Source organism: Lagopus leucura, unplaced genomic scaffold (assembly GCF_019238085.1).
Source record: "Lagopus leucura isolate 7727_CA_CO unplaced genomic scaffold, USGS_WTPT01 Super-Scaffold_100015, whole genome shotgun sequence".
In the NCBI taxonomy this organism is placed as follows: domain Eukaryota; kingdom Metazoa; phylum Chordata; class Aves; order Galliformes; family Phasianidae; genus Lagopus; species Lagopus leucura.
In genome coordinates this window covers 14484384-14511597 of record NW_024962269.1, presented here as the reverse complement: position 1 = coordinate 14511597, position 27214 = coordinate 14484384, and the positions used below count along the sequence as shown (strand labels likewise).

The window sequence follows — 27214 nt, the reverse complement described above, 5'->3', positions numbered from 1 at the left end:
AGAATCTGCCTGTCTTTTCCACCTGCTGCCAGCTTGCTGTTTACCAGCATCATTATGAAGATCACTGGTAAAATGGCAAACTTCCAATATATATATTTTTAATATTCATTTTAATTATGAACATTAAAACTAGGAAGTATAAGGAAATGCTTTGTACGAATAGTTGGCTTCCTGCTTTGGGTAGTCTTCAGACTTCAGAAAAAGAGGAAAAAGCACATCTTCCTTCCTTCCTTCCTCTCAAAAGCACCTTTCAGTGCGTAAGATCCGTCCTAACACTTTCTTTATCTGAATTAGAACTGCTTGCAGCTTGACATGTGGTAGAATTAGCTCAGGAAGACAGAACTCTTGTCTAGCATCCATTGTGATCATTGCACACTGTGATCATTGCTGTTTGACTTCTGCTAAAAATGCAGATTGCCTGCATTGAGTAGCTCTGAACAAGCATGTGGAAAACTTGGTTTTCCCACAGGAGCATTATAATAGTTACTTCTACTTTTCTGCTCATGTGCACAAGTATCAACTCCCATCTGTTCATTTTTAAGTGTCATCTTCTCCACTGAGTATATGTATGTATATATATTTTATGTCTTACTGTGTCTGTTGATATTTTCTTTTTATTCCCTTATTGCTACAGTACACATTTGGAGGCTTATTCTGAAAACTGTACAGTATTTTAAACCTTACCAGTTTGTAAAATGCATTATTGTGTGCACCTTCTCTGGATTATATGAGCAGGCTCCTGTAAGAAGGGTTTTATGTTTCTCTGTAATTCATTTTCAAATTAGCACATTCAAGCCGAGGTCATTCAGAGCAATAATATCTCTCGTCAAGTTGCCTTTTTTACCTTTCTTCACGTGATGTTCTTTTACAATATGAAAGCAGTCTCGGCTTCATGTTCCTTGAGGTTTGCCACCAAGCATCTCCAGTACCCAAAGAATTCCAGTTCAGTACTGCTCTGAACGTATCACTTCAAAAGAGCTTTGATACCAAGCCGTAATTTGCAGTGTTCTTGTTTGATATCAAGTCTCCCCTCTGATGGAACAAGTGAGACAAGTAACATAGTGTTCTGAACTGTTAAGTCATTTAACAGCCAAGGCCGGATGATGCAATGATTATGGCTTTTTTTTTCCCCCTGAAGCACCATCATGAAAATCCCAGGAGTTAAGGGAGCTTGTACATAAGGGGAGCATTATTAGAAACAAAATTTCTGGTAGGGGTAGAAGCATGCCTGTGTTGGTGGGAATGGCTGTGACAAGGATACAACTGAAAAATAAAATATCCTTGCAGCAGGTGCCTTCAACAGAAGGGTTTTGGCTCTTGCAAAATGATCCATTGTTGGGTTATAACTGGAACTAGCAGAATTGGGTCACATGTTCCCTGTGCAACGTTTTCTTCTAGAAAGATTTCCTTTTTTTCATTCTTGGAAGCAAAAGAGAACACGTGGGTTTGTTACTGTCCCCTGCGTTCACCTGACTTGTTGGTGACTTGGTGTGAGATATCATATCACATCATATCATTTTTTTGCACTAGGTCTGCAACTCCACAATGATTGACAACCTACATCAAAAGAAAGAATAAAAGAAAGAGGCTGAAAAATACTTCTTCCCCGTGAACAGGGTTGCTACTGTTCTGGAAGCGTGTATCCTCTGGCTTCTCTGGGGACTTTTGAAGAGTTGGTGCTGGTAGAATTACGCACGTTACAGTTACTTCATGCCTCTGTCTTTTGAAGTTTGCCATCTCCTCATTCCCACCTTCATGAATGCAGAATTCATCTCCAAGCCTGGGGAAGACAGCCAGCATTCCTGATTCCACAGGAACAGTGTGTTCCTCAGGCGGCCTTTTCCCCATTGCTCAGTAGTGGGTGGCTTCCTGGTGGGGTAGTGTGGGACATCTGTGGTTACTCGTGTTGCACATATTTAACAAATATGCTCAGTGTTTCTCCTTTCTCTGGAGATTTTTCTTTTAAGAGCGTCTTATGTTGCATCTCTTGGTTCCGGTTTTATTCTCAGTAATTAATGAAGTTGACTGGAGGCTTTCGCTGTTTTCTTTGAAGTTTCAGGGGAGCGCACTCAGGTGATTACTTGCAGCTTACTTCTTAGGTTGGTAACATCTTGAAGGACAAAGCTGTCAGCTGTTCTCACTGAGCTCTTGTCTGTATTCCGTAGCACACGAACAAGTCTCCCACCCATCTGAATCAGGGTTTTGTCTTTTTCACACCCTACGATTTATATTTACTTTTCATCTGTTGAGGAAATGCAAGTCACATTTTGTGGGGTTTTGTTCTCACCCACTTCCTGGCAGTGCTGAAAGCAAGCAGCTTGTTATATTTCAGCATGTTACTGCTGTGATGCACCAGGGTGTTCTCTGCATACAAGGAGCTGCAGATGGAGTGCAGAAGCTTTTGCTTACCATAAGGAAAAAAAAAAAAGAGAAATGTGCAGTTTTTCTCTGCCCACTGCTGTGTGTTTTTTTTCATACGTGGTGCTCCTTTCTGAAACCAGACTGAAGAAAGTGAGAGAGGGAAGGAAAGAGAGAAAGAGAGAAAGAAAGCATACATTTTTCATGCCCAGGAAGTGGGTCAAATCTTATGGAGGCCAAGGGAATGGCTGAATATATACATTTTTCATGGAGATGTTACACTTTGACCCTCAGATAACTTTATTCCTGCTTTAGGCTCACAGCTCAACAGTGATCATGGCAAGTAGCTGGAGAGAAGCTTTATTATTCAGCCTTTCTAGTCAGCAGTCACTTTGATGTATGGTATGAGTAGTTTTTGTATAGCGTTCACCCCTTCAACAGTCTTCAGACTGTTATAACAGTCCGTGACTCTTAGTGGTGCTGCTGTTGTTGTCTCTGTGCATTGTTGGCAAGGAAAAGAAGTAGAAATGCAGATCATATGGTTGAATGACTGCTGTGAAGATGGGGTGGGTCTCTGGGGATGCAGAGGGTGTAGAAATGTACATGCTGTAAGATGATGATGGTGAGGCTCATAGTGCCAAAAAGAAAGGCTGGGTAGGAAATCTCTGTGAACTGTCATGAGCTCATAAAAGACTGTGAAACTGTTACTGTAAGTGTGGTGAGCTCCTGATCCTCTTCGGAGGATGTAAGGGCAGAGAAGGAGCACATTTAGCCCTGGGCAGTCGTTGCTGTATGATGCTGGACAGTATTCCTATGATTGGATTCATTGCATAAGCCTTTCCTACGTGCTCATTGCTTGTGCTCAGCTGTGTTCCTTTCTACATTAACATGGTCAAACTATTTGAGTCTATATGTAGTAGAGGAGAGGACTGCTGAAGCCTTTACATGCTCACCCCCTCGTGACTGCAAGTTACACCTTGCTTTGTGGCTTTACAGATCTTCCTTTAAAGAGATGAGATTCTGAACAGGTCAGGACCCCACCTGTGCTCTGAGAGATTGTACTGGTACTGAACTGTTAACTCTGCTACATAATCACATTCCTTTCTGCGTCTAAGTCATACTGCTGACAGCTCTCGCAACAGGTTGGCAGCTCTCACGTTTAGAGATTTGGTTTAGGTGTTATGTTGAACTCCTTAGTGGATGTTAAGATGAGAAAGAAGTGCTGTTTTGAGATAATTCTGTCTTTTCAATGTGAAGTTTCCACCAAGTTTATTTGTGCACGTATTGATCAAATTCAGCTTTTCCTAGGACTTCGTATTTGCTGGAGCACTCCCTTTTCTGCTACCTTGTATACTACCCACTGCTGATTATTCTTACCAGAAACACTGAATCATTGCTATGTCAGGACTGCATCCCACCAATTAGATGTGACAGAGGCAGACCATTGTGATGGTGAGTGTTCAGTTGTGTTGCAACTGGAGACTTTCATCTTACCAAAAGCTTTGGAATATCTCAAGTACTGCCTGTCCTGCTGAGAAGCAGCCCCTCTGCAGAACAGGCACCAAGGAATCTCAAGAGAGAAACTTGATGTCTATTGGAAAACGTAGTTAATAGTGTAGACCAGTATGTTATTGATGGAGAAGTAATCATAAGGTGATTCATCTTCATGGCTCTGGTCTAACTTCCATCAAACCAACTCGAAGGACTGCCACTGATGTCAGAGGGGTTAGGCCAGCTCAGTTACCGGTATCCAGGACCACTGGGGGCAGCAGGCTTTCAGATGAAGTGCTTGGGTGAGAACAGTGCTGTGGGCCTTTTTCTGCCGTGTTAGTCTCTAGTGTGTGCTGCATGACCTTTGCTTCACAAGCCCATAATTGCTGCCTTACAGATTCTATGGCAGAAGAAATAATTATTGTTAAATCAAAACCATATCATATAGGGCTGGATCTGTCATGCAGCTGAATAAACCACAGCTTTCCACACTGCTATTCACCGTAGACATTCAAGTGTTCTCACTTGCCGTCGCTGACTTCTTGTTTATTTGATGAGCAGATAACTATAGAAAATATCTGGTTACTTCATCATTAGAGAGTGAATAAACTTGCTTATGACTGTAAGAGTCTGTTAGTCATGACTGCCTTAAAATGATAAGTAAAACAATAGCACCCATCCTCACGTGGATAACATTATGTACATAATAAATGTCTTTGATTACTTTAAATGCTTTAAGTAGAGTTGTCTTCCCCTCTTCATCTCAGCTCACCAGAGTACCTCTGAAATAGTTGAGTTATATTTAAATAACTGTGTTTATGTCTTTGAAAAGCACAAGGTGAAATAGCCTGTTTTCCATTAAGCCAATGGACCTGGTGACCTCTGTTTGTGTAAGAAGGTTATGCAAGCTATTTCAGTGACTCTTTCCCAGCGCAGCTCACCCCAGCGTGTTTCCCCAGCATTTGTTAGTTTGTCCTCCATCCAAGCCTCACTTGGACTCCCTTCTGACTCCTCTGGCTGTCTTTGCATCTCTTCATTTACTTCACAGATGCATCACCTTCCTAGGTCAATCTTACTTTAAACTTCCTGTCCTCATTTTGCATTGCACCTCCTATTATAATTTCAGCTCTAATGAGCAACTCTGTTCCTCTGTGCCTCCGTTATGCCTCACTTCTGCCTGTTATTCTCAACTGGTTGGAAGCCTCGTAACTTGCAAGATATCAGCATTTTATATTGAAATGTTAAACATGTTGAACCAGTTCAGAAGTAGGCATCTTTCCAGTGACACAGCTTCAATTTCAAACGTTAATAAAAATTCCTAACATTGAACTCGATTTGGGACTGGACGACTCACAGGCTTGATTATGTGATATACTGTCTCCCACTTCTAAGTTGTTGGTTCAAATCCAGCCCAAGTCAGTAGCTGCTGAGAACTGTTGACATACATTCTCTGCTTAGTGATCTACATTGATTTGTGTTTAATATTCATGCTTAACGTTCTCATGCACCTTGCATAACCTTCCATGTCAGCATCTTCCTTTGTAGCTGAAATTGGATGCAGTATAGAGATAAAATTCCCATCTCAACAATTCATGGAGACCCAATAGTGGGAGGAATTTTGTCCTCTATATGGATAAAAGTGGGACTTGTGCCCACGGCATGTAAATAGCAGGCTTTCCATTTGGTATTCTCATCCTGCCTACACTGAAATGCCAGAGCAAGTTAAGTTACAGTTTTCCTCTTTCCTGTTCACACTGAGTGAGGATGCTGTTATGTTTGCTCTCCCTGTGCATTTAATTGCCACCATGGGGTTTAGGCAGAAATTTGCCCCAAATCCTGGCTTTGTGGTTAATGCTAGATCACCTCTGGGTGTGCTGGGGCAAGGTGAGTCACAGGGAATGACTTTTCCCCATGTGCTCTCTTGAGAAGGTCGGTAGTGACCTACCCTGCTGTAACATGCAACTTCTGGTACTGCACAGAACTCTTACAGCACTGCTGCTTTGCAAAAAAAAACGCTTTAGAAAAGGGCTGAGAGCCTCCTGTTACAAACACGGGTAGTGAAAGCATGCTTTCCAGCAAATAAGGATCAGCCAAGAATGCAAAAACCTGCCTTCTATGCCAGTCTGTTACATTCTTGTAGCAGGACCTTTGCTTGATTCTTTGAGTCCATGTTGGTCTACAGGACAAGTGGATCCAAGGAGCCCTTCCTTTTGAATGTCTTGTTGAGCTTACACTATTTGTGAGTTGGTCCTTCAAGTATTGAAAGACTCTCTTTTGGATTACACTGCCTGTAGTCATGAGAGACAGACCACTTTCCTCTTTTCTGTGTTGACAGCTGATCATCCTCTTCTATTGTCCTTCAGAGAAATGGTGACTTAGGCATGAGTGCTGATTGTGTGGAGGACAACTGTGTGTCGTGCACAAGTTTAACAAACAGCTATAATGTCAGCCAGGTCACCTCGGGTAGCCTTACTAGCCCTGATGGCCACTCATTTCTAAAGTGAATCAGCATCTGACTCACCCTGAGATCTGTGCAGACCAATGGAAAGGTTTGGCTTTTGCAGAGAGGCTGTGGAGAATCTCTTATTAATAGGCAGCTGAAGTGCTTATTTGAAACAGAGGGAGTAGTAGTAGTTCATGGTATTTCCACTTCTGGGTGTGGTTTTTTTTTTAAGGTTTTTCTTCATCATACTTCTTTATTTACCTTGCCAGTCTCTTTCTGCTTGAAGAAAAGCATTTGTTTTACAGCTGATGATGTTTTCCATCAAACTTGTGTGTCTTCCCCCTACTTTATAATCTCTCCCTTCCACAAGGGGAGTGTGTGACAATAAACCTTGGGGTTTTTCAGTGGTCTGTTACCAGCCACAAACGTGCAGCTGTTTGAAAAGCTTAAATTGTATTTTAAATCAGCTTCCCTCAGCCTTTGGCATTATTCTTAAACTCAGATGTGGGGCTTTTAGTAGGAAACCTGTTGAGAGTCATAGTGGTTCTGATGAAGATTTGTATACATGGCCTAAGAACTTGGAGGTGCAGTGCACTGTGCATTGAAGGCTTTCCACAGGCTTTGGTAGGCTTTGGCTCAGGCTTTTAAAAAATAACAGGAAACATAGGAAAAAGCACCAAGGGTAAACAGAACAGTTTAGTTACATTTACTGTCTAGAGGAGAAGCTTTACTAATGACCAAAATAAACAAAGCAAGTGCATTTATTTAGTATTGCTGTGGGAAAACAAACGTCTTAATTGCATTTAGCTAAAAAAGAGTTACACAAGAAACTGGCCAGCTCAGGCCCAGAGTGTAATTCTGGCATGCTGACCCAATTCTAATTGCTATGTAGACTCTGACAGAGAGTGGTGTCCTGGAAGGGAGCACAGGCTTCAGAGAGACCAGAGTATGGAGAGACTGCGTGGTGTTTTTTATTCATAGCAGAGTCTCATTTTGCAAAAAGCAGCTTCAAAGAGATTTGGTTTTGTTGCCTTGTAGCGACTTGGGATAAAGCTTGCCATGTCATGACTCTGTTAACAGGCAGAGCTCAGGTCAGTCAGCTTGTTTCTGGACTCACATATGGTAATCAATAATAAATATGCTGTGGGACTCCATCAGTGATACCTTGCGTCTTCAACTGATAACTGTTGCGTTATTTACATTAGAAGAGAATCTGGAGTGTGAAACCAGAGTCCCATTGTGCTTACTCTGAATAAATACACAATGAAGGGACCCTGCTGAAAAGCTGACAGTCCCAGCCATTCTTGCTTGCCTGTGTGGAATCTTGTTATCTTCAGGAGGGAGAGTGTGATGAACCAAAGGCCGATATTTAACTGCATAGAATGGATTTAATGATTGTGGTAGTAAGAGCCGAAGTGAAACTGAGTCTTGCTCATCTCTAATGGCTGTGCTGGCTTTGCAACATAAAAGGTATTATGCAGCATGTGTTTGCCACCCTTGGTAAAAGGGATACTAATGACCTGAACAGCACACGGGGTCTCCAAGGTTATGTAGTGCCAATTTAGCCTTCTAATCTAAGAGCCATTTTTATTGGCTACGTTTTCATTATCTGTTTGTGTAAGAATAGAACTCCTTCTCGTGACAGAATATTTCAAGAGACTGATTATGTGCTTCTAATTCCGCGTGAACTTCTGAGTAGCAGGTAAGATTAGATGATCACAAAGAAAAGGCAGAATACTGAATCAGCACTTGCATTGTTGTTTAGCACAAATACATAATGCTCTGTCTGATTTATCCCTGCTAAAAGCAGGGGAGCATATTAATGAAATGAATTAGCACGGCATTACATTTACTATGCGGTTAGGAAAAAATGATCCCTTTGTTGTCACTGGAGACCCTTGAACTTCAGAAAAGAATGTGTTAGCATGCTAGGGTATGCCTTAGTCCGGCAGGTCATTTAGTCCTTTCCTCGAGTGAATCACTGTAAGGTAAAGTAGATGCTGGGAAAAGTTCTGCTCTGCCAATTAAAACAGACTCCAAAGGTGTTGCTGGTTTCATTCTAACAGAAACTCATCAGCGAGGGGCCAGTAGAGGTTGCTTATATACCTTGAGGCCAGATCCCAAGCTAACATAAACTGGCATGGTTCTTCTGACTTAGCAGGGCTACTTTGATTCCTACCAATATCTCAGGCTCAATTCCTCTACACTTATGACTTTTTAAAGAATTTCTGCTGAGAAACCAAGAGTGATTCAGAAAAGCAGCAATTTCCACACAAGTAAACCTTGAAAGAATTTCACAAGAAGCCTGCAAATAGCTCTTAGACGTGAGTCCTGAGTCAGTCTTTTTAGAGATTATGTTCTTTTTGTGTCAAACACCCCTGCAAAATCAAATCTGAGCAATGAGTATTAGCCTCAGCATTTCTCCTGAGCAGGAGTCTTTCATGAACTCAGGTTTAAAATAAAATTAAGGACAGATGTGTACTAATAAGTAACTTGCCTGTGTTGTTTGTCAACAAAATTATCCCATTTTTAATAAATTACAACAAACAAGTAATCAGAAAGCTAAAACATTTCTTAATTAAGGAGCTCTAAAACAAACTAGCCTTCCATGGAAAAGATAAAATCAGGGATTCTGAAACAGGTTGGAAAGCTGGGAAGATGTGTGGGTTTTTCTCCACCTTTTTTTTTTTTGTATGTGGGACAGCTGAATTGACAACAAGGACTTACCAGAATGGGAGCATGCACTGCTGAGTCCCATGCCATAGAAGCCTTGTCAGAGCAGAAATCTAGGGGACATAAGTTCAAGCCTCAACAGTGTGGCAGTCACAAGGCAGGCAAGCTGGCAGAAACCTTGGAAACCTGCATTGTTTCCATTAGAAAAGTTAACACAATTGCAGTGTGACTACAGGAGGCCTTCTAATCTGGCATTTTTAGACAAGCAAAGTTTCCTCTGGAGGACTTCCAACAAATTTACCTGACTCGCTTCATCGTGTTCAGGTCTTCCCTTCCTCAAGTTCAGTAACACGGGCTTATTTGCATTGCAGGAATACTGCAGGAACTTTCTTCCTAGCATGTGAACAGTTTTCTCGGTTTGTAGAAACAACATGAGTAAAATATTTGGAGTGAAACGCAGGCAACGTTGAAGTCAATGGCAAAACTCCCATTCACTTCAACGGAGCAGGAATTTCACTCTTTGCTGTTTTTAAGTCAGACTTACTAATAGACTGTTAAATTATTCCTGCCTGCATCAAACAAAATGTGCTTGATGTTAATGTTTCTGCTGTGTTCAAAACCCGCAAAGGTTTAAAAACAAGCATAGCTGTGAACTTCTAAAAATTGTTAAATGTAGTTTTGCTAGAAATAATAATGTCCCTGGAGATAAACCTAGAATAATAGACTGCTGTATAATCTTCGCTTTAAGCTAAAAATAGCATAACTGGTGGTTTAATCTAAGCCATAATTATCAAGCTGCTGAAGCTGGTTTTGGTTCATTGCAACTAGAAATGTATGTTGTGTTTAGATTTTGAACAGTTGAATCCCAAAAATGGAAAGAAGCAAAGCCAAGAGTGTAGTCAGAAAGCAAACAGGAGCCTTGAAGAAATAACGTGCATTAAAGCGTCCAATACCATTTTTTAAGGGACTGCTTCTGCCCTGCTCAGTCCAGCAGGTTGGAGACCTACAGAGTTCCTGTTAGTCTGTTTTTGGCCCAACACTGGTGGCTGTTACTTTGCTAAAATGTGACCCTGGCCAAACGAGACACATTTTGTCTGAAAACCGTTTTCCACTTCACGTTGGAATCAAAGGAAAGATGTTAACATCTCAAAATGTTATTATTCTGTATAACTTCAAAAATAATTTTAATGGTCGTTTTGAAGTAGGATGGAAAATCCTTAACTTTCTTTTGCTGCTGGGCAGCACGAATAAGCTGAGTGCAGAATTGCCATTTAGGACTTCCGACATTTCACTGGTGCAGCAGAGGAACATGTGTACATCATTTAGCCTTCTCTGCTGCCTTTGGAGCTGTTCCTGAAGGCTCACCTCATCCAGAGGAGATTCACCTTCCTAGAAAGACAACAGAGCGAGGCTCCTCTGAACGGTGATTTACAGTAGCAGCCCATGGTGGACATTTCTAATGGCAGAAGTGTCCTGAGGGGTAGAGAGGAGAGAACTTTTAAAGTAAGACTTTTTGTTTTAGAACACTAAAATTCTCAGTGAATGTATTTAAGTTCCTCCCAGTATATTTGTACTACACCATTCGTACTGTTTGTTTAGATTGCTTGTTTTGCTGAGTAGGTTATATTCTCTTCTTGCTGGCATGGGGCAGTCTGTGCTTGTTTGGACAGTGCTTGCAAAAATGGGAGCTTGATTCTGATTCAGGCTACCTGAGCTTTGCTGTTGGAGTCATCATAGGGTCACAGAGTAATTTAGGACCGAAAGGCCAGTGCAGACAGTGTGATCTAAACAGAAACTCAACACTTCAGAGTTAGATGAGAGAGATGGTGTAATGCCACAAAGTTAGAGAAATCTTTCTTAACAGAGGAACTGCTGCAGATTTACCCTGAGAGAGCAACAAAATTGGCCCATCTCTAGTGTTAGTTTGACCATTTTATCAGCGTGGTCGTAGGAGTCGTATCCACTGGATTTGGGAAAGAGATTCCAAATTTTCAGTAAATACTATCTTTGATGTTTTAGCAGATATCCTTCAGATCTGTTACATCCAGGCTGACTCTTCATGAACCCACAAGTAGTTACAATTTCTAGTAGGAAAACCCAGGTGAAGCACATTTAAAAACTTCCAGCAAACAAATATTAGAACCTGGATGAAGTTAAGGCAGTGGATAAATTGAAGGAACCTTCCATTTATAGTTTAATTTTATATATTATACATATATGCACACATATATATATACAATTATAAAAAATATAAACAACTCTATAGTTTATTCATGAGACATATTCCAGCATGAGGTGAATATTTCTGCATTATTTGTGTAGCCTCTTCCTGACTCTGCTAACAGCTGCGAGATTTGAAAATGTCCAACGTGGTAACTTGATAGACGTTTTTCTTGTTTTGTTTTAATTAAACAGCATGGGAATGAGCCATGATGACGATCATCCTCCCTGTGCAGGGAGGTCTCATATTATGTCTGGAGAATGGGTCAAGGGCAGGAACCCCAGTGACCTCTCCTGGTCTTCATGCAGTCGCGATGACCTTGAAAACTTCCTAAAGTAAGGATTGCACCATACTCTTTCATTGTGGTCTTACACATACACTTAAACTCTGAAAGCAGGTAGAGCCTTTATTTCTAGGAATGGATTCAGCATGGATAATTAGGAATAGAGGTGGAAGTGAAAGGAAAATAATGAGAGAAGTTTACATTAAAGTGTAAAGTTGAAAAAGGAGTTGCATCTGAACCCACTCTGGTCCCTGACAGAGGGAAGATGACTCAAAAATATTCCAGTTTGTCAAAAATTGTTTTGAAGACAAAGGCAAAAAGCTTTCTTTTATTTCTGTGCTAGATAAGAAGCCAAGGGCTTAAAATTCAGCTAGGGGGATTCAGGTGAGACTTGATAGAAGGCTTTCTAGGGATCTTTGTAAAGCTTGTAAAGCTACTGGGCTTTAGCCTAAGGGCAGAATTGAGTCCCCATCAGATTTCAGACAAATATTTACAGAGAATGATGTAAATGCAGTGTATTCTGCTTCAAGGCCTGAGGTGGAGGATGAGTTCTCAAGAACCTTTCTATTAATAGGCTTAGTGATTCAGCTTCCAGAAAGATATTGGGAAAATCATCACTATTTCATAGAAGGTAATCAGATTCCCTATTAAAGATAGGACAACAGCTGCTCTACAGCAGTGATCTAACATTCCAGTTCAAAGGTGCTTTCCCTTAAAGGCATGTTTAATTATCTCACTCCACAGGTCCAAGGTCAGCACCTGTTTGCTAGTAACAGACCCCCGAAGCCAATATGCAGTGCGGCTCCCTCACAAGCTGCCAGGAATGCACTACAGTGCCGATGAACAGTGCCAGATCCTCTTTGGGACCAATGCTACATTCTGTAAAAATATGGAGGTAAGAGCTCGTGGAGTATATCTGGAAATGAGGTTGGGATGCGGAAATACAGCTGTTTAATGTTGAGGAAGTGAAGGAGTCTGTGCCTTCCTCAGAATTGTAGTGGGATTTTCGGAGTATTTAGCACTGCTGATACAAAATCAGTAGACAAGCTTTCTTTGGTTTTCATGTCAACAGCACATACGTACTTCTGCAGTCCCCTTCTTTTCCCCACATCGGTCCTTTTAATGTCCCACAGCAGACACAGAAGAACTTCTGTTTGTACTCATTCTTAATTTAGGCACTCTTCCCTTTCCACACTGTTTCTCAGAAGGACTCAATAGAGATTGTTTTCCTGATAGTTCAGCTGAGATGAAAGTATCTTCTCACAGGAAAGCTCTCCTACTAGATGTCTGTGTGGATCTTTCAGTAGACTTCACCTTTGGACCATTACAGTGTCCTTATAAGCTGACTCTAACTCCTTGCAAAGGAAATATTAATGACTTTTTCCTTTGTGGTATCAATTAAATGTTTATGCAGAATCAGGCCCCTTCCTATGTGTTTTCTAAGCAAAATGATCTTTAGTCACACTTTGGGTGCAACATGGCTCGTATCATATGGCTGGGCAGCATAATAGAAACAGTGATTTTTGGTATTTCTAGAAGTAGATCGTATTTGAGATGAGGCAGCCTAACTTTCCTAACTTATTTTTCTGACTTTTTTCTTTTGTCTAAATTTCTGAACTTAGATATCTAAATTCTTCCTAAAGTCTTACATGTAATTAGATGTCTTGTATCCTCACCAGAGCTTGTCTACATCTCACTTCAAATAGGGACTGGAAAAAGACATCCATCATGGCCTCAGAAATACCCAGAAGAAAGTCATGAAGCCCTGTATCATGTAACCAGTGCCAGCTGGGAGCAAAATCTGTCCTAGATAGGTATAGAGTAGTCAGGTTTCTTGCTGTCATTGATTAGCCACTTGTAAATTGTCCTTCAATACCATTCTGAACAATCTCAAGATCTGAAATCATTTCTAACAGTGAAAATAATAATCAGTGATAACTGAGGTTTCTAAGTGCCAAATGACTAAAACTGTTGAAAATGTGCAAATCATGGGAACGTGGTCTTCGTTCCAAATTTGTTGTTTTATTTGTTTTGGATTTGGAAGCAAGCTAATTTAAAACAGTAAGAAAAGAATCTGGAGAGATTCTATTTTCCAGATCCACCAAGAAAATGCAGACCACTGGGACTACCAAACAAGAAGCAAAATGTTAGAATTTAGGTCTGTAAAGAAAATCCCAGATCTACCTAGGATAGTTAAAGTTTTTCCACTTGTGTGGGTGTCACAAAGCTTGATTGGTGTTGGAACAGATATTCACTATTTTCCTTGTGACTGAAAAAAACCCAAACACGTTCTGTTTCTGGATTGGCCGATGCTTAAGAAGAATGTCAGCCTACTGCTTGGTGGTCAGCATTTCTCATGCATGTCCACCAGTACAGTCTGGAATTGTTTCAGGAACAAATTTCTTGCCAGAATAACAAACCAACAGGTGCTTTTCCTCTCTGCAAGATACAGACAGCAGGTATTTGTGTCTCCCATGATTTTTAACCTTAGAACACAGTAAAAGCTGTGTTCTTTCCTTCCATCCCTGCCTCAGAATCTCACCTCAAAAAGGATGTTTGCTAAACCCTTAGTAGTTTCTAAAGAAAAGCCTTGTACAACTTCTGCTAATTAAAAAGAGCTGACAAACACTTAGAAGTATTTATTTTTCCCTATCAGGCGTGTATTAGAGTTAATATTCACACTGTGAAGCTTTGGATCAATTATGGCACATGCTATAAATTTACGTCAATAATTGCCTCCTGTTATGCTACTCTGAAATGGAGTTTGAAGGCAATGGAATTAATTATCTTGAGGAAATGATCATCTTAAACTTTTAGACCTGAGAGATTTTTTTCTTTTCACCTTTGTGTTTCTCATGCTTCATCTGCAGAATGCTTGTATTGTAAGTCTCAAAGCTGTCTACAAAAATATGAACCAAAAAAAAAAATTGGCACTAGTCATTGGCATTAGCTGTAGAAATTATTGGCAAATGTAGCTGTCTCCTCTTCTAGCCAATGGTAATGTGGTATTTTTAATTCAATAAAGTATTTTAAAAAAATCTAAATGTAGAAGTAATAAACATTTGACAGTAAATATTTGTTACAAAAAGGAAATAAACTTCAGGAAATCAGCCTGTTCAGTCTTTTTATGATGGCATGTGTCTACTGTCTACTTTTCTTACTTAACAGAAGACCTACATCATAATGTTGCATTGGGGATAGCTGAGCCACATAATTACATCAGGCAAACTAGAGACCTATATGCAAAAATGCATACAGTACAGTTGATTGTAGAGCAAATTTCAGAGATAAATTCGAAATTTTACTTTTTTTGTGAACCCACAGAAACTTTCTGTGCAGTAAGCTCTTTCCCCTTATGGCATCAAGAAACAAATTTTTAAAGGAATATAATACCCTTTGCTTTCACAGAGAGCCAGGTGCCTAAATGCTTGGCAGCGTCTGGACTTCAGACACTGCTCCAACTTGATAGTAAAACCATGAATATTGAACCTTATCTTGATATTTCAGATTGAGTCTCCACAGTTCCTCTTCCATATTTGTTCTTGATGGTAACTCATGTGGCATAATACCTCCATCCCTGGAGGTGTTCAAGGCCAGGTTGGATGGGGTCCTTGGCAATCTCGTTTAGTACCAGGTCCAGAGGTTGGTGGCCCTGCCTGTAGCACAGGGGTTGGAACTTGATGATCCTTGAGGCCCCTTCCAAACCAAGCCATCTATGGTAATACAAATTAGTGGCCTTCAGAATTGTAACAGTTTGCCAAACCAGAAAAAGGTAGGTCTTGGCTGTCCTGTTCCAAATTTGTAAAACAACAATGAAAAACTATAACGTAGGCTGACTTGTATGTACACTATACCTTTGGGCATTCCTTTTTAATTTGGACACTGACTCTACATTTTAATATAGTTAAATTTAAAAATATTTTAAAAAACATTAATTAACAGAGTAAGCACATGATAATCAACTCTACAATTGTCTGCTGTTATAAAATACGACTTCTTACTTGCATAATTCAAGATCAGATTCTGTAACATCTCTGTTAGGTAAGATGTCCTTGTGCATGTTGACTGTTTAAGGAGCTTTTAGGCTGGAGGGTTGTCAGGCAGGGACCAATCATTTCTGTTAATTGAACAGTACTATTTCTATTATGGTATTATATGATTAATAACTAACAAGATTACATGCCCTCTTGCAGTGGATTTCTGGTCCACCTAAGAGTTTGCACAGTCCTTTTTGTTTCGAGGGAGAGAAGTTGCTGTTAGCAGAAATTAGATAAAGGATTCCACTGTTGTCAAGTTCTGAGCAAAATCAGAAAATGCTCTTTTGACACTGCATAGTGCATTGTCAGTGTACCCTGAACACAGAGACCTTTTTGGGCTCTGGTTGCTGAATGCTGATGGGAGTTCAGGGCCAATATGCTAGGTTGTGCAAATTACTGGAAATTCAACCTGCCTGGCCTCTGTTCTTCAGATCTCTGTGATGAATCAAGTATTGTGAATTCATTTGACCCCCACGCAGGAGGAAGTAAAAGGCTTCTGTCCCACTCGAGCCACGAAGACCTCTGCAGAGAGTAGACTTTAACACTTTGCTGTCCTTTCATTTAGCAAGGCGATCAGTGAGACAAAAAGCATAAATGCTTTATGACTGAGTCTGTCTCAAAGCAGAAGTGGTGTTTCTCCTCAGAAATGCATAAAAATGCACCGATCGTAATTTCATATGAAAATATCCTGTGTGTATAATCTGAACTCAGAGTTTATTTTTCAGACTGGCATGCCTACTAATAGAGCCTTTTGCACTGAAATTATATATTAATGGAAAAAATGTGATTTCTATCTCTTGTATCCAGTGTTCAGCTTTTTGTTTAATATGACTTTTGGCTTATTTATTATTAACACATTTTTGCGGGTTTTTACATAACCATTATCTTTCAGCATTGTTTTGAGTCAAAACTGTGCTTAGGCTAAAATGGCATGTGGGAAGAGATTAACATTGCTACAGGGAAGTTTTTTGCTGAAAAAGGGGCACTCAACTCGGATGTAACTGGGAATGTGGATTTTGACATGATACTGATTTTAGAACATTTAAAACAGCTAGAATTGGCTCTACTGTTTTCCTTGAACTGAAGTTGTTTTGCAATAAATATATGCATCTCCCAGTTTCTGAGAGCCGCAAAGCAGCAGCGCGAAACAAGAAGGCATAATTGACTGTAAGCCAGACATGGCTGAGTAGACTTCTGGGCTAAAATGGGAAAGGAACAGAAAAGAAAATGTAAGGGAAGAGGAACTGTAATTAACAAGAAGAAGCAACAATTGTAATAATTAAATGGATTGTAAATATCCCTTCAGTTTTCATATTTCATGGTATTGATGGTGAATATAATAATAATATAAGCAAATGGGGGTCTTTCTGTGGGCTTGATATTAATCACAAAGAGACTGCCAGGGTGGACTCTTGGACTCCACGCATGTGAATCAATAGGGCTCTGTTTTCTTTATTTGCAGTCATTTGTGAGATCCAGACAACAATAGCAAGCCCTATTATTTAGTAATGTATAGACTATTTACAAGAACATGGCATTTAGATTGTGAGCTGATTTCCTCTGAAAATAATAGAGGTTATTGTCATTTTCTATATCACCAGGGACGTGCCTACAGAATTTTCTTTCACACGCACACATTTTAACTTCTGTGTAAATACAATAATAATGTATCTGGAAAATGATGATATAATAATAATGTAGCTGGAAAAACTGAGGGTTGCAGGGAAGAAGCCTAGAAATTCTAAAAATAAAATTAGAAGATTTTTTTAATAAGTAAAGGCAACAATTTTCTCAATTGCTATACTGTATTTTATAGTTTTCCTAATGCAGATTGTTAAAATGTAGACTATTTTCACGTTGAAACATATGAAACTGAAGTGTCCTATTTCACTGCTTCTGTACTTTGCAGAGAGACCTTTTTCTCTTTATTTTCAGTGGAAATACTTTTTGTTTAAGAGAGAGAAATAGAGAGAGAGAGAGAGAGAAGCAGAGTTCCTGCCTGGGCAGCACAGCCCAGTTTACAATTATTGGAATGCTTCAGAAATTTTTGTATGTGTTTCAGTTTGGAACACGGTCAAAACACATTCTGGTGCAGTGGTTTAAAGAAAAATAAAAAGAGAGAGGGGAACCAAAATAAAATTATAAAAATACAATGTGGAAATTTAAGAATATAAAAATAACAAACTCTTAAAAATAATACAGATAGCCTATTAAGAATCAAGCACTTGAGCTTGGAAATTCTACCTTTTTCTTATTAAGACACAGAGGGAGGGAGGGAGAAGGAATTAGTACAGCCTTGTGATGTGGCATCTACAGCTGAAGCTTGAACTTAACGAAATTAGCCAAAATACTATTGAGTATCAGCCTGAAAATAGTGTGTAACAAGCTTGAAGGGCGTTCAGACCTCTCCCACTGGCCTTCTGGGAACTTCCCATCTGTGAAACACTTCAAGAGAAAACTCCCATAATCTTCACAGCCACATCTAAACACTGGGTGTACATATCCGTGTTTATTTTTGCTAGTCCTCTCTTCTCTTTCCCTATGGCTGAGAAATGCAGTCTGTGTTTCCATTTTATTTATTCCCTCCGTTGTTGTTTTTTTTTAGTTTTGTTTTTTTCTTTCAAAATGAACAACACGGAATTTTTACATTTCTTTGTCTCGCCATTTCTCCTGCAGTGCTTTTCATAGAACCCTAGGAGCAGAGTTTTACTATGACAGATGATGGCATACTTGGCAAACAGTCCCTGCTGCATCCATTCTAGAGGGGTCAGGGCTCATCTTCCTGTCTGTAAGCATGCTTTCGGCAGTTCCTAGGGAGACTGCTTTTGCTAACGTTGTCAAAACAGGAGCTGTCTGGGCTTTTCAAATCATTAGACTATCATCTACTGTTAGAAAGAAGAATATAACCAATAGATTTCTTTCAAACTTAAACCATCCTAATCTGCCTGTGGTGTGCATGGTATGTCATAGTAGTTACTGCTTTGGTATTTAGTAGATTTTTTTTTTCTCTCTCCCAGAAATACGAAGAGGAATCTTCGTATCACGATACAACATTGTATCGTGATTGTAGATGAGAAAATCTCTTAGTATGTAGGTATAAGGAGTTAGGTGCATTGCATAAGGGATTCATGTCTTGGTAACTGGTGTAAAGCATATCAAACCATCTACTCAGATAACCAAATCCAGCGTGCTACCCTTCATGTTTGCTGGTCTCGGTTTGTTGTGTTTTCTCTTATACAGAACATTAACAAATCTCAAATTCTTATCATGGATTTTTTGTACTGTTCTGCAAGGAAAAAGGGTAGCACCGGAAAGTAGTTGACGCTGAAGGGCCATTTCCTCAAGGGTACTTTAACTCTCAAAGACCAGTTCCTCGGAAGTTAAAACAAACTCTTTGACTGTGCACTTAGTCCGATGTTGATGACTTTCCAATCCCATAAGTGCTGACGAAGAGGCCATTCTTTGAGTTAACAGTATTGCACTGATATGAAAACTAACATAAAGGGGAATCAACTCGGAATCTGTCTGTTGGCTCCAAGCAGAAAAGTTATAGGCCATGCTTGTCTAAAAAGCATTGATGAGCCCTCAAGTTTCTGTTTTTTTCTGAAGAAGCACATAGTCAGGTAGTGAAAACAAAGAGATGTTTTTTTTAAAAAAAATTTCTTGAGCTGTGTCTCTTCTTAGGCTCATTTTTTAAATAATGGACTGAGGTGGTTTCTGTCCGACAGCAAAGAGATCCATTCTTCTTTGTCACTGCTGTACGTATAATGAGTTTGCTGGATTGTTGGCCAGTTTTGTTAAAACAAGAACTTAGTGGATATTGACCACTGCCTGAATATTCTGGGTTAGATCTTGTGATCATTTCTCGAGCCTTTCCATGACATTTGGATCACATCTGTCATTTGGACAGACATGCAAACACTTTCACTATTGGACCTACCACTTGTTCCTTGGATTATCGACTCTACAGAAAGCTCAGCAGCTGCCCACTGATACATACACCCAAGTATTACAGTTATCTTATCTGGGACAGCAAATGGCTCCTCTTCCAAAGCGCTTTCCAATTTTATACTATTATGATTTTCAGAACCTTTTATCTAGTTTTCAACAGGAAGAAACTGCACAAACGCCAGTGGCAAACAATAGTGCTCACCTCCTTTGCAATCCACGTAGATTGTCTGTTGTTTATCTATTCCAAAGTAATGGCACTGACATAGAAAAGGAGGGTGTTGTTTTTCCCACTGTGTTGTGTAAAGAGGGCCTCCTCAGAAGCATGCTGTGAGGCTTCAAACACATACACAGGGCTTTGAACAGAAGAGTGCGTTTATTCTACTTAATAGGTGTTAATTAGGATTCTGTTTATCAGCATGTTTTATCTCACTGTTAGCTATTTGCCAAGCCAAAACCTTGGCAAAATTAAAGAGATCGGATATTTCATTGGAAGCCAGTCTATTTATAAGTGTGCCCTTGTGTTAAGTGGTCTCTTGCTTCTCTTCCTTAAGGATATTTGTTCTTGCTAAGTCCTTCTTTCATAATCCTCTCGTTTTGACAGCAAAATTGGTTTCATGGTGGTTAATTTTGCTCCTGGAAATAAGAAGCTGCCCATCTTTCCAACGGGCAGCAGGCAGCAGGAACAAATTCTTTTTCAGAAGAAATAACTGTGAGGTTTTTTTGTAGTGGTGGTTGTGTTGTAGTTTGTTGGTTTTGGATGAATCTAAGATGGGGGAGTGAATGTGTAGGGAAGGAACTAGCTTCTGTAGAGCTGTTAGCTGGGGGGTAGGCTCTCTTTATTCACTGGATTCTCTTTTTGTTCTGGAGATTTGGAAGCTTCCCTTTGTAGGTAATAATTTGAGGCTTGAGACAGAGGAGTTTTGCAAGCATTCTCTTCTCACTGAGATCATATGAGGTCATTGGACAGAATCACACAGCTTTTAGTAACTGGTGATGCAACAGCTAACCCAGAAACTAACAGACTCTAGTCTGATTGCCTGTGGGCAAAGAGCTGGCTGAATTAATGCTGGCTTCTCGTTTCCAGCTGCAGTACTCAGTTAAAGAGCCTTAAAATAGATTACTTTCCTAGAGCCACATGTGAGTGGTCGTAGTGCTTCACACGCTGTGAGGCTGTGCTGGCATGTGTCTGGGATGGGGCTGCATGCAAGGTAAATACCATCTTCAGAGACGGTATGTGTTGTGCAGACGTATGAGAGACTGTGAAAGGTGGGAAGGCCCACAGCCAGACATGTTCCTGGGGGTGTCCCAGGAGTTTTTCTAGTTTTACTCTGAAGTTTAGCCAGCAGGCAGTGCGAGTCTGTGGCTGTGACACTGAGCAGAGAGCTGCTGAACTCCGAGCGGAGTTTCTGCTCGCGTCTGAGCAGACTTTCAGTAAGACGTTTAATCCCTTCCTGTTCCTGACTTGTCACCTAAAACAAAGAGGAAAAGCTTCTTTTGTCTCCGTAATTCCAGGAGCCTGTTTAGATTACAAATTCTTTGAGGAAGAGAAAGCACCTGGCACAGTAAGGCCCCTTTCTCAAATAGGTGCCATTGTAACAGCTGCAATCGGAAGCGTCATTCACTGCCAAGCAGCCATCCCCAGCTTGGGAGCTTCCGGGCGCTGACCTCTCTCAGGACTGACTGCTAACAGCTACGCAGGCAAGTTCTTCTATCTTGCAGGAGTTTCTGAGAGACTCAAATTTGCCCCTTTGATTTTCGTTTGTTTGTTTTCTGGCTGTATAAATTCCTTAAGGTTTCAGTTGAAGAAGTATGGCAATTTTAAAAAAGGAAATCTGCATTTTTATTGAGGTATTACATTTCAACAACCATCTCACTTTTTTTTTGTTTTTTTTTTTTCCCTCCTGGAAATACGTCAGGCTGGGGGCTGATCCAAGGATGACCTTTCCACACAGACAGTTTCATCAATATTTTTCCAGAGAAAAATATCTATCACTGGAAAATCCTCACAGGCACTTTGTGGATGCTGTAAGGAGAGCTTCGCAGGCAGAGATCTTTCTTAAACCTGGTTGCTGACACAATTAGCAGTAACAGAGATCCTTTGATAGCTTCTATATCAGTGTAAGCTCTGAACTGACATTGATTTACAAGCAGCATTCTTTTAAGTCGTGCCATTTCTTGCTTTGATATTTCCCCACAAAGCTGACTATTTAATTATTTTAAAAAATCAGTCATTGCAACTGGTTAACTAGAGGACTGTTTAATGAGGATTTCTGTTTGGGTTTATACTGCAGCTGAGGAGGATATATGATCTCTTTTGAAATGAGCTATTAACATGATAAAACATCTTGGGAATATACAGTACCAAAGCTGATGGCTTAATCTTTGCTGAGGTATCCGAAAGCTGTATGAAATACAGGGGACTGCACTAATGAGTATTTCAGCTTTGTAGTGGTATGGCACCAGAACACAGAGCTGAAGTGCAGTTACCAGATTTTTCTATAACTGCTTCCTGAAATATGCTTTGCATTTAGTATTCAGAATCAAATACAGAGATACTATAAAAATCCTATGTTCTCCATACCCCAAAAATGGGTATTTTCAGAACAGCAGGTAATGGTAAAAGAGATTTTTTCTTTTATTTATTGTTTGTGTGTGAATGTGTTCATGTGTATACATGTGTATGTACAGATATGCACATAGGCACATACACATGTGAGTATTTGCACCAGCTGTGTTTACAGGCTGGTTTGGGTGCTGTGGTTCTGCTGATGCGGACTCACCTGTTTGAAGTTAGCTGTGCCCAATGCTTCCCCCAGGCCGTGGCTCGTAGCTGGGCCTGTTAGCTGAGTATATCACCTTCCACATTCTTGTGGACTATGGAGGAATTCTGTTTGGCAACCAAAATTGTATAAAAAAACTGCTTTGTTTTATGACTTTCTTTCCATCACCCCTCTTTCTCTTCCCCCCCTTTTTTTTTTTTTAATTTTATTATTTTTATTTTAACTTCAAACAGGAGACTTTAACCCTCATTTACATGCAGCTTCTGGAATTCAGTGATCCATCATATTCATAGATTGCTTTGAATTGTAGTTGTAGCTACATCTAGCACATTCTGCTTCTGTATCTAGAACATCCTATGATGCTTTGCTCTTTGGTCTGTGTCATGCTTTTAACATCTCTGTTTTAGAATTCTTTTTCAATTATTCATGTATGAAGTCTTAATATAAAGAATAACTCATTGCTTTTTGATCCCTGTGAGTTAAAACAGATGCAGGGCTGTTGTGGTTTTACCTCTAGGAAAACAAGCATCCTCTCAGAGCTGTAAGTTTGACATTTTGGGAAAATGCTTTTCCAGTTTAAGGGATTTATTGCCTAGATCACTATTCTTTCTGTAAGACTTGACAGTTAATAGACGTACTTCTTGATTTTAGTGCTCTCCAGAGAAGGAGGGGTTTTGAGAACCTGGGAGTTGCAGTGTGGAAAAATCGATTTCTCAGTTTGTTCTGATATCTGTGGCTTGTCAATTCTTCTGCCTCGGTGTACCTGTCTGTAAAACAGCATGTGGTGTCCTCTCTGCTAATGGGTGCTCAAGAGCTGTGGGCAAACCACTGATTAGTCACAATCATTTAGTCAAAACGACAGCTGATATTTTCTCATACGCACTACTAGCTTAGGAAAAATGTCTGGGAAATTCACTGGTTTATGTTTCCCTTGTGTATTTGCTGTTGTTTGTGTGCTTGATGATAGCTTTCTGTGTTGTGTTTGGTACAGATGTTGCTAAATTGTGCTGTCTGCTTCTAGTTCACAGCTTGTGGTCTGCTTCTAGAATATTTGTGAATGTTCTTTTGGTTTAAGTAGTGCAAAAGCTTCTTTCCACAGAGAAATGTAGAAGCAAAACAGGATGCAGATACTGCTGTGATAACTCATTTTGTTTCAGTATGTTCTGCATCGTCGCTACTGTTGGGATTTACCTCGTCCACACCCTCTGCCATACAGCTCTATTTCACAGAGACACAGCATGTGTGTACACAAAACATGCATGCACCCACAGTCTTAAACATCATATTGTGAGAGAACCAAAAGGTCTGAGCATGTTGACTCAACTATTTAATGAGGTGTAATAAATCTTGACAAGACCAGCTGGCACTAGAGTCAGGCTTCTCATCTTTTTACCATTACACTGAAACGTGAACAATAGTGGAAAGAAATGTAACTCTTCTTTTTCTTTTTTTGGTCCTCAGATCTGTAGCACTGTATTGAATTCATCTACTTTCAAGGAATGCAAAGCATGGTGGATGCTGTGGAAAAAATTAACGATGTAAAAGCCCTTTTTTCTGCTTCTTTTACTCAGATTCTGAAAATATCATTGATCTGACAGATTACACAAGTGTGGTCACCATTAATATCCCTCTAACACGCGTTTGCTGAGCAGAACAGCAGTGCTGAGAAATGATACCCAAAACATGTTTAAAGTCTGGTAGTGAGATGTGTGGTACCTCATGCTGCTCTTGCCCTAACTGCTGACTTCTCCAGCATTTTGGACTCTAGCAGCTCCTGCTCACTCCCAAACCTCTTTCTCCCAGCCTGTCTGCATTTTTATAGTTTATCACCAAGCTTCTCTGCTGCGTGGCACACTGTGAAACCCATTCCTCTTTCTTAAAACTTCTTCAGTTCTTTTTCTCTCAAAGGCCATGCCGCCACGATCAGCAGGGTTACTGACTTTTACCATGCTCAGTTCTGTGAGTACCTTTAGAGGAAAAACATGCAAGTGATTAAGCGGCTCAGACACCCAAATTTCTGAAGTGATTCCAAAGCACTCAACTTTTGTCCTCCCAAATAGGATTCCTATTTAATGAACCAGATTAATTTTAGTGAAAAAGAACTCTTTTTAAATAATGGACTTCTTATTTAGGATGGGTTTTGTTCCTGATGATGATGTCCATCAATCTTTTATATTCCCAGCTCAAATACTTAATGACAATCAGTCCTTAAAAATAATGGCTCCCAAACCAACTAGATGCCTCTGGATTCACATGGGAGAATGAGAGAGACTGCCTGAGCTTTGCAGTGTATCTCATAATGATAACTGACATCCAGAATAACTGCACCTCATTGCTTTACGATTACAGCATTTGATGTGTGCTGGGCTCTGGTGCTTGGTGGAAGGAGATACATCCTGTAAAACAAAGTTGGATCCCCCTCTGGATGGCACTGAGTGTGGCGCAGACAAGGTAATCAAAATACTCAGCAGCAATGAGTTTGTTTTTTCCAGCATTGTCAGCGGAGTAATGTTTCCAAGATTCAGTATTTATCATGAATCCACATTTTATACCAATACTGTAACAAAAATTGCTCAGTTAACAGCTGGATTGGGTCAGATCTTACTGATTTTATTAAGCGTATTCCAGTAGCCTCTGGAGACCACAGCTTGTGGTCAAGGTGATACACAAACACTGTAGGAAAACTCCATGCCACACTGTTTAAGTGCACAGACTGAGTACCTGTGAGTCACGTTAGGTAGTCGCCCACTCATCACAGGTTGTTCATTGCTGCAGGTGGTGTTTCAAGAGTGAGGGTTTTTTTTCAGTGCAAGCTAAGGTAAGGTAGTGTTCTTGGCTGTAATTGAGATAGGAAGTATGGGGAGCATTTAGACTGGCATTTTGGAAGTGGAGGCAGATGGGGAACAAGAGGCCATTTAAAAACTTTTTAGTTACTAAAAGTAGCTCAAAACATGTTGAGATTAAATTCATTGATGTTTAGTTATTTTTTCAGTAATATTTGCTTTACTGTATGTATCTACTTAGATGAATAAGGTGTGTGTGGACTTTCCAGAGTCCAGGTCAATGGAGAAAGCAGTTACAAGAAGCACAAAATAAACTCAGAGGTTATTAGATCTCCCTGCAGTGGAATTCACTGCTTTGGTAGCTAGCTTCAGTGCTGTAAGAGTGGGAGTTTCTGAAACTGAGCTGCTACCTCCCAGCTGTGCTAACAGAAGTATACTTAAGTGAAGATGTTTAACCTCTAGGATGGGATGTGCAGGGTGATGTGTGGTTCATTCTCCCACTGTGGCTGATAACTCATTAAGCCACAAAGAAACTTGATGGCTTTGGTAAATGCCCACCCCCTTACTTACTAGTTTTGGATTTACTGTATGCTGTGTGGCTTGAGAGGTAAGAAAGAGTAAACTTTAAAAGATTGTTGCTAAAAAGAAAGATTAGAGGCCTATGCTTCCAAATGGAAGATAAACAATGACAAGAAAAGCTGTGCTTTGGAAAGCATAACAAGGAAATCGAGACAAGAAGTTTTTAAATACATGTTTTTCTAACTGCAGGAGTTTCAGCGAATCTTTCATAATACCTCTTTGCAATGCTTACTATATCATATCCTGGACAGAGGAGGAGAATGGGCCAAGTTTGCTACTTGGCTAGGAGCCAGCGTAGCTTATTAGAATCGAAGGTTGGTTGGGGCTTTAGCCAAGTTAGGGTCAAAATACTGGATGATTTTGTACATACAGGGAATACTGCCGATGAAGACATTGCTTTGGGATATAATTTCTTGGATTTGGTTTCCATGAAAAGCATTGTTTGAAGTCTTTGCATTTAGATAATTACGTGCGTTATGAAGCAAGGGGCCAATTTCTATGATTATGTATTCTTAATGACAGAAATTCCTGTAGGGATTGATGGAGGGTGACACTTAAACTTCTATATTTTTCTTCATCCATCACACAGAAGCCTGGAATCTCCACAGATTTAAACATGGGCATATAATCTCTGAGACATCCTTTTAAAGTCCACCAGTACAGGATTGTTTGCAAGATCCAGGGCTCCTTTCCAGACTCTGCTAACGCAATTGCATTTCAGTGGTGCCGAGCTGGGGAGTGTGTCAGTAAAACTCCCATCCCTGAACATGTTGATGGAGACTGGAGCATGTGGAGTCAGTGGAGCATGTGCAGCCGGACATGTGGCACAGGAGTGCGATTCAGACAGAGGAAATGCGACAATCCCCCGTAAGTCTTCACTGATTTCTTCTTGCATGTAGCACCTAGGCAAACCTTGCTGCAAAAATACAGTAAAGAAATGAGCAGCAGAGCTGTGGGGGAGATGCAAGAAACTTGATGTTCACCAGCAGCAAAGACTGAATCAGAATCCAAGAGCAACTACCTGGAGCAAAGCACGCTGTGTGGAAATGGCTTGAGGGGTTACCATTGGAAGTGGCCCAATGCAATGGTTCAGATGCAGATACAACTGAATTCAAGACCTGTAGTTTGGCAGAGAAAATATACTGTGTTTTCTCTTCAGCACTGCAGTGAATGAGACAGGGTAATCTGGATCTACAGAGCAAACTGAGCCAATATGTCTTAGAGATCAGTTTTGCAGGCAATGCTGGCTTTGCCTCTGCCTCCGGGAAGCAAAAGAGTGGCTGACAGTGGTCATAGTGTCATGTAGCAGTGTTGATCAAGTACCTTGAGAGATATTCTATACATCAGGATGTATTACATATGAAAAGGAGAGTATTCTGCACACATAGTAAAGTGGGTACTTGGAGTTAACCTTTTCAGATTTTTTCAAGAAGAAATGGAGGTGATATAATCTCTCGTGCAGTCCTTCATCTCTCTGGTTAATTGAAGCATACCTGAAGTCCTTTACAAGAGGCCTGAACAGGTTACCACAGTGGCTGTTTAAATGAACACCTCTGTTCAGGTGCATTATCTTTTCTGAGATGAATAAGAGCAACCTTCCAAGTTATGCATCTCC

At 40.2% G+C, this 27214-nt stretch overlaps 1 protein-coding gene across 3 annotated transcripts in view; it reads left to right on the top strand.

The window, feature by feature from the left end:
* Positions 1 to 27214, top strand: part of ADAMTS17 (ADAM metallopeptidase with thrombospondin type 1 motif 17) — a 165291-nt gene that overhangs the window by 68754 nt on the left and 69323 nt on the right. For all 3 annotated transcript variants that reach the window (XM_042876110.1, XM_042876109.1, XM_042876111.1), the window contains 4 exons: positions 11381 to 11521; positions 12214 to 12364; positions 24587 to 24688; positions 26321 to 26466. In XM_042876110.1, coding sequence (XP_042732044.1) covers positions 11381 to 11521; positions 12214 to 12364; positions 24587 to 24688; positions 26321 to 26466 — 540 coding nt within the window. The remainder of the gene's footprint in view (positions 1 to 11380; positions 11522 to 12213; positions 12365 to 24586; positions 24689 to 26320; positions 26467 to 27214) is intronic.